At 39.8% G+C, this 12,051-nt stretch overlaps 1 protein-coding gene across 1 annotated transcript in view; it reads left to right on the top strand.

The window, feature by feature from the left end:
* The window catches only part of LOC132356992 (sex comb on midleg-like protein 2), a 74,323-nt gene that overhangs the window by 19,126 nt on the left and 43,146 nt on the right, over window positions 1-12,051 (top strand). Inside the window, exon 5 of the mRNA XM_059910299.1 lies at window positions 1,768-1,856. Within this exon, the coding sequence (XP_059766282.1) occupies window positions 1,768-1,856 (89 nt within the window). The remainder of the gene's footprint in view (window positions 1-1,767; window positions 1,857-12,051) is intronic.

Raw genomic sequence — 12,051 nt, 5'->3', positions numbered from 1 at the left:
ACTGGCACAAAAACAGAAATATAGATCAATGGAACAAGATAGAAAGCCCAGAGATAAACCCACGCACATATGGTCACCTTATCTTTGATAAAGGAGGCGAGCATATACAGTGGAGAAAAGACAGCCTCTTCAATAAGTGGTGCTGGGAAAACTGGACAGGTACATGTAAAAGTATGAAATTAGAACACTCCCTGACACCATACACAAAAATAAACTCAAAATGGATTAAAGACCTAAGTGTAAGGCCAGACACTATCAAACTCTTAGAGGAAAACATAGGCAGAACACTCTATGACATAAATCACAGCAAGATCCTTTTTGACCCACCTCCTAGAGAAATGGAAATAAAAACAGAAATAAACAAATGGGACCTAATGAAACTTAAAAGCTTTTGCACAGCAAAGGAAACCATAAACAAGACAAAAAGACAACCCTCAGAATGGGAGAATATATTTGCAAATGAAGCAACTGACAAAGGATTAATCTCCAAGATTTACAAGCAGCTCATGCAGCTCAATAACAAAAAAACAAACAACCCAATCCAAAAATGGGCAGAAGACCTAAACAGACATTTCTCCAAAGAAGATATACAGATGGCCAACAGACACATGAAAGAATGCTCAACATCATTAATCATTAGAGAAATGCAAATCAAAACTACAATGAGGTATCATCTCACACCGGTCAGAATGGCCATCATCAAAAAATCTACAAACAATAAATGCTGGAGAGGGTGTGGAGAAAAGGGAACACTCTTGCACTGTTGGTGGGAATGTAAATTGATACAGCCACTATGGAGAACAGTATGGAGGTTCCTTAAAAAACTAAAAATAGAACTACCATACGACCCAGCAATCCCACTACTGGGCATATACCCTGAGAAAACCATAATTCAAAAAGAGTCATGTACCAAAATGTTCATTGCAGCTCTATTTACAATAGCCAGGACATGGAAGCAACCTAAGTGTCCATCATCGGATGAATGGATAAAGAAGATGTCGCGCATATATACAATGGAATATTACTCAGCCATAAAAAGAAATGAAATGGAGGTATTTGTAATGAGGTGGGTGGAGTTAGAGTCTGTCATACAGAGTGAAGTAAGTCAGAAAGAGTAAAACAAATACAGTATGCTAACACATATATATGGAATCTAAGGAAAAAAAAAAAAGGTCATGAAGAACCTAGTGGCAAGATGGGAATAAAGACACAGACCTACTAAAGAATGGACTTGAGGATATGGGGAGGGGGAGAGTTGAGATGTGACAGGGTGAGAGAGTGTCATGGACATATATACACTACCAAATGTAAAATAGATAGCTAGTGGGAAGCAGCCACATAGCATAGGGAGATCAGCTCGGTGCTTTGTGACCGGCTGGGGGGGTGGGATGGGGAGGGTGGGAGGGAGGGAGATGCGGGAGGGAAGAGATATGGGGATATATGTATATGTATAGCTGATTCACTTTGTTATAAAGCAGAAACTAACACACCATTGTGAAGCAATTATACTTCAATAAAGATGTTTAAAAAAAAAAATAGACTTGCTCAATGCAGGGATGCCACAAACCTTCATTTTGTAAAAAACACAGTATCTGCAAAGTGCAGTAAAGCAAAATGCAATAAAATGAGACATGCCTATAAAAAAAAAAAAAGAAAGTCATTCTCTGGAGGAGAATGGTAAATGAAACGTTTTTTTTTAATACCAGCTTGCTGTAATATCACAGGGAGGCTTTTAAAAAATGATTTCTGCTTTATTTTATAAAATAGGGTACCAGATGAACACAACATCTTGGCCAATGTTCCTCTTGCGAATACTGAGTGTATCTGAAATGGCACCTGCAACATTCTTTAAGAAGGTGAGAAAGATGTTATGAAAAGCTTCCATCAACTGGGCTGTGGTTTTATTGTTTCAGTGGGTGCTTAAATGCTTTGTCTTCTCTGACATGGAAAGCAAAAATGCTTTTTAAATTACTTGATTGGCAAGTGTATTAGTCTGCTCGGGCTGCTGTAGCAAAATACCACAGACTGGGTGGCTTAAATAACTGAAATTTATTTTTTCACATTTCTGGAGGCAAGAAGTCAAAGATCAAAGTGTCATCAGGGTTGGTTTCTGGTGAGGCCTCTCTTCTCAGCTTATAGTTTTTTCGCTCCGTCCTCACATGGCCTCTTCTCTGTGCATGCGTGGAAGAGAGGGATCTCTGGTTTCCCTTTCTCTAGAAAAGACACTAGTCCTATGGGCTTAGGGCCCCACTGTTAGGACCTCACTTAACCTTTATTACCTCCTTAAATGTCCTGTTTCTAAATATAGTCACATTGGGAGTTAGGGCTTCAAATTATGAATTTTGGGAAGATGTAACTCAGTCCATAACAGTGGCTTGAACAGAAATTTATTTTCTCACAGCTCTGGAGCCTAGAAGTTGAGATCAAGGTGTCAGCAGGCTTGGTTTCTTTTGAGGCCCCTCTCCTTGGTTTATAGATAGTTGTCTTCTCCTCTTTGGGAGGAAAAGATACGTGAGCTACGTATCTGCATCCTAATTTCCTCCTCTTATGAGGACATTGGTCATTTGGATTAGGGCCCACCATAATGGCCTTATTTTAACTTAGTTATCTCTTTAAAGACCCTATCTCCAAATACAATCACATTCTGAGGTACTGGGGTTAGGACTTAAACATATGAATTTTGGTTGGGTGGGGGGTGAGACAGAGAGACACAATTCAGCCCGTAACAGCAAGTCATAAAAAAGGCTCAGTTTTAATCATCCAGTAGTCAAAATGAATTAGTACCTTCTTTCTTGACCTCAGATACAAAAAGGGGTACTCTACTGGAAGCAAATGTTTGTTATTATTTTATATGTACCTTCAGAAGTGAAGCTTCACCTCAGTTTGCTATATTAGTCGTCTCTTTGATATTGGAGAAAATGATGGGACAAAAAAACCACTTGAAAGTTACTTGGAGAGATTTGGTTGCAGAAGTAAAAGAATGTTATAAACAGTCATCAGAAAGAATTTGTTATAAGGAAATACTTGTTATATAACAAAGAGGGAAAATTCCAAAAATAGTTTATGCTCTTGAGAAAATGTTGAAAGAGTACACTGTGTTAAGAAACAATGAATGAAAGCCAAGTTTTAGTTAAATTACGGGTCAAAATATTTCTTACTCTCTGTCCTCATTGTTTTCTCAGTCACTTAAATTTTATTACAACCATTCATATCAGGAATGGTAAACATTGATTGTAGGTTTTAAAAACTTTTCAGGAAGATTAAAGATATAAAGATGTGCAGTGTCAGTTGACATGATTCCTGCATTGCAAAGAAAAAATCTTTGAGTATAAGCTTTGAGCAGCATGAATGCTGTGAGTGGGCTTGCCCTACCAGCAAGGGGCACAGGTGAATGCAATCCCTTTGGGCATTGTGTAAAGCATATGTGAGGATAGCTAACAACAAAAGAGATGTTTAGTAGTAGTCTTTATTAAATACTTATTAGCTTAGGCTGTGGCTTTAGAAAAGCCACTGGATCTATTTTCCTTATTAAGTTGCTTTACCAGCTAGTCACATGCCGCATGTCACATTATGTTTTTCATTTTAAAAATTATAAAAGTAATTCATCTTTGTGTGGGGGGAAAAAATCAAACTATATACTTAAGTGAAAAATGAGTGTCCATTTATCCCGTTCCTCCATTCTACTGTTCTCTCCAAAATGTTCTTCTTGACCTTTATCTGTGCATTCACAAACATATATGGGCTTTTATTTCTTAAACATAAATTGGAATATATTTTGTGATTTAGTTTTTCCCCTAAAATATGGATTTTTTGAAATTTCCATTTTGTTTCATATATATTTTAGGTTGTATTGTACTCTTCTGTGGTATGGATTACCGTAAGTGATTTAACCTCTCCCTAAGGATTGATGTTTAGGTTGTCTCCATATTCTTGTTTAAATCATCTACAGTGGACATTCTTATAGAATGTTCTATAGTTCATATAGAACTTTTTACGTAAGTGTGAATGCCTACATTCTTAGAAGTAGAATTCCTGGTTCAAAGGGAATGTATGCTTTAAGTGTTGAAATATACTGTTAAATTGCACCTTAAAAGGGTGTTCCAAACTATGCTCCAGTATAAGTGTATAGATATATTCGTATTCCCACACCTTTACTAGCAATGAATATTATCTATCTTTTAAAATTTTGTGAATCTTTTTTTGGAGGTGGGAATGGTAATGGTATCCCATTGTAGTTTGCACTGAAGCGATTACCAGTGAAATTGAACTTTTAAAATGTGTTTAATGGCCTTTTATTTTTCTGTGAATCGCCTGATTATAGCCTTTGCCTTTTTTCTACTGGATTTCTTTTCTTACTCTTACTGATTTGTGGGGTGCTCTTTTCAGCCAAGCTTGGAACTTGGCCAGGATCCATCTTAAATCCTCACTCCTCCTTCACCCTGGCCTCTGGATAGCCAATTAATTAGGAAGGCCCACCTACTTAGCTTGCTAATTATTTCTTTGTTGTGTCTCTTCTTTCTAACTTTAATACCACTGCCCCTTGTGCAGGCTTTCCTCTTGCCTAGACTGTTCAACTAGCCTTATAACTGCCTATAATTGTCACCCTTAAACACAACTGCTAGAAATATCTGATACAGAAGCCATATCACATCATTCCATACTTAAAACGCCTTTGAAGTTCCCATTTGCATTCAGGATGAAGTATAAGTTTGTTAATATGGCCCTTAAGGTGCTCTGTGATCTGGTTTACAGTTGCCACTTCTTGCTTTGGATTTTATGTTCTAAATTGCTTATAATAGCCTGTCCATACCATATTTCTTTTTTTAGGCTGGTTATCTCTGGTTAATCCCTATTTTTATTTTAAGATTCATCTCAGGCATTAAATCCTCCAGGATACCTTCCCTATTTTTGCCTCTGTATTCTTATACTTCTGTAGCACCTTGTGCATGTCAGTCTTTTTTAAAAATGAATTTATTTATTTATTTATTTTTGGCTGCGTTGGGTCTTCATTGCTGCACGCGGGCCTTTCTCTAGTTGCGTCGAGTGGAGGCTACTCTTCATTGCGGTCTGCGGGCTTCTCATGGCAGTGGCTTCTCTTGTTGCGGAGCATGGGCTCTAGGCGCGCGGGCTTCAGTAGTTGTGGCTCGCGGGCTCTAGAGCGCAGGCTCAGTAGTTGCGGCACATGGGCTTAGTTGCTCCGCAGCATGTGGAGTCTTCCCGGACCAGGGCTCGAACCTGTGTCCCCTGCATTGGCAGGCGGATTCTTAACCACTGCGCCACCAGGGAAGTCCCCCATATGTCAGTCTTTGTGGTTATTGGATTATATTATTATTTTCACTGTCTCTTGGTTCCTAGACTGTGAGTTCCTTTTGAAACATGGCTTTGTATTTGCAGTGCCTATCATAGATCCTGGTACGTACTTGTTTGTTCGATGAATAAAGAAAGGATGGGGGAGTACAGGAAGATGAATACATAGAGAGGGAGAAGATAGGTTTAGTTTTCGACATGTTGAAGTGCTTCTGGGAAGTTTGAGGAGGAATGACTACCACCAGACATTAGACATAAAGTATTTAGAAATTAGCAATAAGGTTTGGCTTGGGTACGTGGATTTGGGAGTTTTTAGCTTAAACGGTAGGGATGGAAGCCTTGAGCATGAATGAGCTAGTCCAAAGAGAATATATAGAAGGAAAAGAGAAGAGTGTCAAGTTTAGAACCTTGAGAAATACCTACTCACCTTTATGATGTATAAGTACCCATATCAGGTACTTAGTAGAGGTCAGTTAAAAGGAAAGCTGATTCTTGACTATTTGGTAGATAGGAAATTCATCAGTTACATTAGCAAGAACTGAAGACCAGCTGAAAAGTGTCCTCAGATAGAGTTAAATTTGTAATTGTGGGGCAGAATATTGATAGAGTTCTTTCCTGATGGCCTCGATTTACTCTGAAATAGGAAACTGACAGAGGCTGGAGGGAAGGATTCATACATAGGTTGAAAGTCTACTATATTCCAACACCAAGGCAGAGAGCTTACTCTGTGGTTGGGGAGAAAGTCAGTTAACAAATAAAGTAATGAATGTATAATGAGGAAACATTATTGGTCTTAAGGCAAATGATAAAGGTTTGGAATAGCTGCCATGTGGGATGGGAGAGGGATCGACCTAGGGACATATGACAGTATTTTGGAGGGTTCACCTCAGGGTGAAGACTAAATATGTGTAGCACTACATGTAATAAGCATGTGGGACTTTTCTCCAGCAGTGCTTGGCAACTGAGTATAAATAGATAAAGTGGATGGTGATATTGAACTAAGGTTTGGAGGTAACAGAACAAGGGCAAGGGGATAAGTTGGTTTGGGGTGCTGAGAAGAAAGTGGTGATATGATGCTCTGTAACCTGGACGTGAACGGGTGTGATAGAATGTTAGAGTGTTTGGTCCTCTTCTCTTCTTTTTTTTAAAAAATTATTTATTTATTTATTTATTTGGCTGTGCCGGGTCCTAGCTGCAGCACGTGGGACCTTTGTTGCCACGTGCAGGATCTTCGTTACGGCATGCGGACTCTTAGTTGCGGCATGCATGTGGGATCTAGCTCCCTGACCAGGGATTGAACCTGGGCCCCGCACATTGGGAGTGCGGAGTCTGGACACCACCAGGGAAGTCCCCTCTTCTCTTCTTTATACAGTGGTTCTCAACAGGGGACGTTTTGGGTTATCACAACTGTGTGTGTATGTGGGTGCTACTTAAACCTAGTGAGTAAAGATCAGGGATGCTACTAAACATCCTACACTGCACAGAACAGCCCCTACAACAGAATGTTCTGGTCCCAAATGACAGTAGTGTCATGTTTGAGAAACTCTGATCTGTATTAATTCCTTGGTGATCTCATCTAATTCCTGGCTTTAAATACAGTTTATATGCAGATGACTTTCAAATTTATATTTCTGCTCCAGACCTTTTGCTCCCAACTCAGACTTGTATATCCAGCCTACCTACTCAGTATCGCTATTTGGATGTCTAATAGACATGTCAAACTGCTCCACCTGCAGCCTTTACCATATCAGGGAGTAGCAACTATCCTTCCATTTGCTTCTGCCAAAAACCTTGGTGATTATTTCTGTCACACACTACATCCAGTCCATATGGAAACCCTATTTGCTCTACCTTCAAAATATATTTGAAATCCAGCCACTTCTTGCCATCTCCGTTGCTATCAGGCTGGAACAAGCTGCCTTTATCTCTCACTTGGATTACTGTGGTAACCTCTTCATAGATCTCTTTATATTTATAACCTTACAGTCTGTAGTCAACACAGCAACCAGAGTATTCCATTTAAAACATAAGTGAGATTATATCACTCCTCTGCTCAAAACCACCCAGGGGGCTCCCTGTTTTACTCAGAGTAAAAGCCAGAGTTCTTACAGTGGCCTCCACAGCTCTGCATGATACGACCCCTCACTATCTCTCTGACCTCGTTTCCTACTGCCCTCCCACTTGCATACTGCATTTTAGCCACACTCTGCTTTCTTGTTCTTCGAATATTTCAGACACATCTCCTGTTTTAGGGCCTTGGCCCTGGCTGTTGGCTCTGCCTAGAACACTCTTCCTCTAGATAACTGCATGGTTAATAATCACCTCCTTCAGGCTTCTGTTCACATGTCACCTTCCAGCTGAGGCTTGTCCTGATTACCCTGTTTACAGTTGCACAACCCCTCCCCTACATTGCTCTCTGGATCTCCCTTTACTCTGCTCTTCTCTCTCTCTCTCTCTCTCTGTTTTTGCAAAGCACTTACCATTTATAACATAGAATATATTTTACTTATTATGTTCCTCATCTTTCTCTTTACTAGCATGTGAGCACTGCAAGGGTGGGATTTTTATTTTGCTAGTCAATATATATCAAGAACCTTCAGTAGTGTCTGGCATTTAGTAGGCACTCAGTAAATATTTGTAAATGAATAAATGAAGGTTAAAGGACTACAGTTCTTGATGAGGTCAAAGAAGTAATTGATTAAAAGTAAGGAAGTAGAAATTAAGGATAGGAGTTTGTGATCAGAGGTAGACTCTAGGAATATAGCTGTAAACAAAGCTATAAAAAACTCCAGGCTTTATGGAGCTTACCTTCTAGCTTGGTAAGTTTGTAGTAAACCATAATAAATACATGTGTATTATGTTTGATAGTTGTATATGCTAAGGAGAAGGGAGGGTGACATTTTAGATAGGTTGGCCAGGAAGGTCTTGCTGAGAAGTTGCCATTTGAGTGAAGATGTGGAGAAGGGGAGAGAATGAACCTTGAGACTACAAGGGTAAAAATATTCCAGGCAGAAGGGTAATGTAGGTAATGCTGAGACTGGCTTCAGTCAGTGGGATATGTGAAAAAGTAGCCTGTAAGGAGAACCATATTGTAGGTAAGCAAGGAGGGAGGTTAAAAGGCCATTCTTTGCTAGCCACCTTCTAGAACAGAATCATTTTCTTACAGTAAAAGAAAAGAGAATGATCCCTTGTTTATTTTAGCTATTGCTTTTGCAAATTATATCTTTGTGTTTAGGAAGTCATTCAAGAATGGATGATGACAAACTATATATTTTTTAATTAATTAATTTTTTGGGCTGCATTGGGTCTTTGTTGCTGTTCGTGGGCTTTCTTTAGTTGCGGCGAGTGGGGGCTACTCTTTGTTGTGGTGCGCAGGCTTCTCACTGCGGTGGCTTCTCTTGTTGCAGAGCACGGGCTCTAGGCGCGTGGGCTCTAGAGCGCAGGCTCAGTAGTTGTGGCTCACCGGCTTGGTTGCTCCGCGGCATGTGGGATCTTCCCGGACCAGGGCTCGAACCTGTGTCCCCTGCATTGGCAGGCGGATTCTTAACCACTGCGCCACCAGGGAAGCCCACAAACTATAGTCTTTAAAAACATTTTAGGGCTCGAGCCCTGGTCCAGGAAGATCCCACATGCCGCTGAGCAGCTAAGCCCGTGAGCCACAACTACTGAGCCCGCATGCCTAGAGCCCGTGCTCTGCAACAAGAGAAGCCACCGGAATGAGAAGCCCGCGCGCCACAATGAAGAGTAGCCCCTGCCCGCCGCAACTAGAGAAAGACCGCGCAGAGCAACGAAGACCCAATGCAGCTCAAAATAAATAAATAAATAAATAAATTTCTTTTAAAAAAAACAACACATTTTAAAGCAAGTTTGTATCATTACCTTTTGTGGACAGCAGAGGGAACCATTTTGCCAGTTATCTAAATCTGGAAGGAGGTTGTTTTGAGATAAAGCCCTTTCATTTACTGTGTTATTAAAACAGTAGTTCCTTTGATTTTTTTTAAAATAAAAATTTGTTTTCTTCTAGAGCTTTATTAATATTTACCTGTATGAATGAGATATCATCTCACACTGGTCAGAATGGCCATCATCAAAAAATTTAGAAACAATAAATGCTAGAGAGGGTGTGGAGAAAAGGGAACACTCTTGCACTGTTAGTGGGAATGTAAATTGATACAGCCACTATGGAGAACAGTATGGAGGTTCCTTAAAAAACTAAAAATAGAACTACCATATGACCCAGCAATCCCACTACTGGGGATATACCCTGAGAAAACCATAATTCAAAAAGAATCATGTACCAAAATGTTCATTGCAGCTCTATTTACAATAGCCAGGACATGGAAGCAACCTAAGTGTCCATCATCGGATGAATGGATAAAGAAGATGTGGCACATATATACAATGGAATATTACTCAGCCATAAAAAGAAATGAAATGGAGGTATTTGTAGTGAGGTGGATGGAGTTAGAGTCTGTCATACAGAGTGAAGTAAGTCAGAAAGAGAAAAACAAATACAGTATGCTAACACATATATATGGAATCTAAGGGGAAAAAAAAGGTCATGAAGAACCTAGTGGCAAGATGGGAATAAAGACACAGACCTACTAGAGAATGGTCTTGAGGATATGGGGAGGGGGAGGGGTAAGATGTGACAGGGTGAGAGAGTGTCATGGACATATATACACTACCAAATGTAAAATAGATAGCTAGTGGGAAGCAGCCGCATAGCACAGGGAGATCAGCTCGGTGCTTTGTGACCGCCTAGAGGGGTGGGATAGGGAGGGTGGGAGGGAGGGAGATGCAAGAGGGAAGAGATATGGGAACATATGTATATGTATAACTGATTCATTTTGTTATAAAGCAGAAACTAACACACCATTGTAAAGCAATTATACTCCAATAAAGATGTTTAAAAAAAAAATTTACCTGTATGGCTGTACTTATGTAAGAAAATTTGATAGAGTATTCATGAAATTTAGAAGAATTAATAAACAGCATGAAAATCTTTAGAGAATAAATTGCATTTTGTCTGTAATCATTTTCCGGTTTTTGTTACTTGCCAGCCAATAGTGACATTGATAACATACTGTCATATTGGGGTTTCTTTTTAGGTTATACATTTGAATCTTAAAATTAGTTCTGTTTCTCTTGTCATGACTGTCTTAAATCTGTTTTGTAGCAGAAAATGTATATTGCCATTTGATCTTAGTTCACTTTGCTATGGAAAGTCTTACTCTGTTCAATGACAGTGTAAGGCCCTGTGATCCTTATATGTGTCTTGAATGTTTTTTGCGTTCTGTGAATGTCTAGCACAAATATATCAACCTCCATGGTTATACTTTGTAAAATCTTCCCCCCGCTTCTTTCCATATGTAATAAGTGATAACGGACCTTTGGCCCTTTCATGAAGTGTCAGTATGTGACTCTGCTTCTTACTTACCAGCTATTTATCAAATACTTTGATCCTTGATCAGTCTAACTTTTGCCCTGCTGACTTTCAGGGTGGTTTTTAAGAATCATATTAAGAATATGCAACTAAAAGGACTTTGAAGGCTAAGAATTAAGGAATTTTCAGATTGCAAGGCTAAAGGAAAGAGAAAGCACGGGACGTTGAGATGGGTTTAAAGGAGGCTTTTTTTTTTTTTTAAACATCTTTATTGGAGTATAATTGCTTTACAGTAAAGGAGGCATTTTTAAAAGGAACCAATCTACCAGATAGGTTTTTTTAAAAAAATTTATTATTTATGGCTGTGTTGGGTCTTCCTTTCTGTGTGAGGGCTTTCTCTAGTGTGGCAAGTGGGGGCCACTCTTCATTGCGGTGCGTGGGCCTCTCACTATCGCGGCCTCTCCTGTTGCGGAGCACAGGCTCCAGACGCGCAGGCTCAGTAATTGTGGCTCACGGGCCTAGCTGCTCTGCGGCATGTGGGATCTTCCCGGATCAGGGCTCGAACCTGTGTCCCCTGCATTGGCAGGCAGATTCTCAACCACTGCGCCACCAGGGAAGCCCCTACCAGATAGGTTTTTAAAATTATATCTTGGTGAAAGAGTTAGTTGAGAGCTCATTTACTGTTCTCCAGGTGATTCCTTGGTTCATTCATTTAAAAAATGCTTACTGTTGGATACTGTGCTGGAAATAACAATATGTAAAAGATGTGGTACTTGGTTTTAAGAATCCCTTTGTCTCATAGAGGAGTGAACACATTTTTTTTTTAACTTTTTGGCCGCACCCCACGGCATGTGGTATCTTAACTCCCCAACCAGGGATTGAACCCACGCCTCCTGCATTGGAAGGCAGAGTCTTAACCACTGGACCGCCGGGGAAGTCTCAGAGGAGTGAACACATTTTAACAGTAGTTTCACAGTTGAAGGCAAGATCACCTCTTTGGTGGGCCTTGGAGTGGGCATGCATTGGTCAGGGAAGCCTTAAAGAGACCAGGAGAATTGGGCTTTGAAGTGTGGATGAGTTGGAGTTGGCCCAGCAGATGATGGGGTGTAGGGTGTTCCACAAAGTTGGCTATTTAAGTTTAAAATCTAGCTCTGATACTTATGGTATAGTCTTAGGCCACTGTGCATCAGTTTTATCATCTGTAAAATGGGTATAATAATTGCACTGACTTCATAGGATTGTTGTGAAAATTAAATGAATATATGGAAAATATTTAAACTGTGCCTGGCATATACTAAACAATTGAAGGTTACCTTTTTTTATATATATATAATAAGCACTCCTTAAGGTTAACTTAC

This window comes from Balaenoptera ricei, chromosome X, assembly GCF_028023285.1.
Source record: "Balaenoptera ricei isolate mBalRic1 chromosome X, mBalRic1.hap2, whole genome shotgun sequence".
NCBI lineage: Eukaryota > Metazoa > Chordata > Mammalia > Artiodactyla > Balaenopteridae > Balaenoptera > Balaenoptera ricei.
Note: the sequence above shows the minus strand (reverse complement) of the source record. Positions and strands in the feature narration are given on the sequence as shown.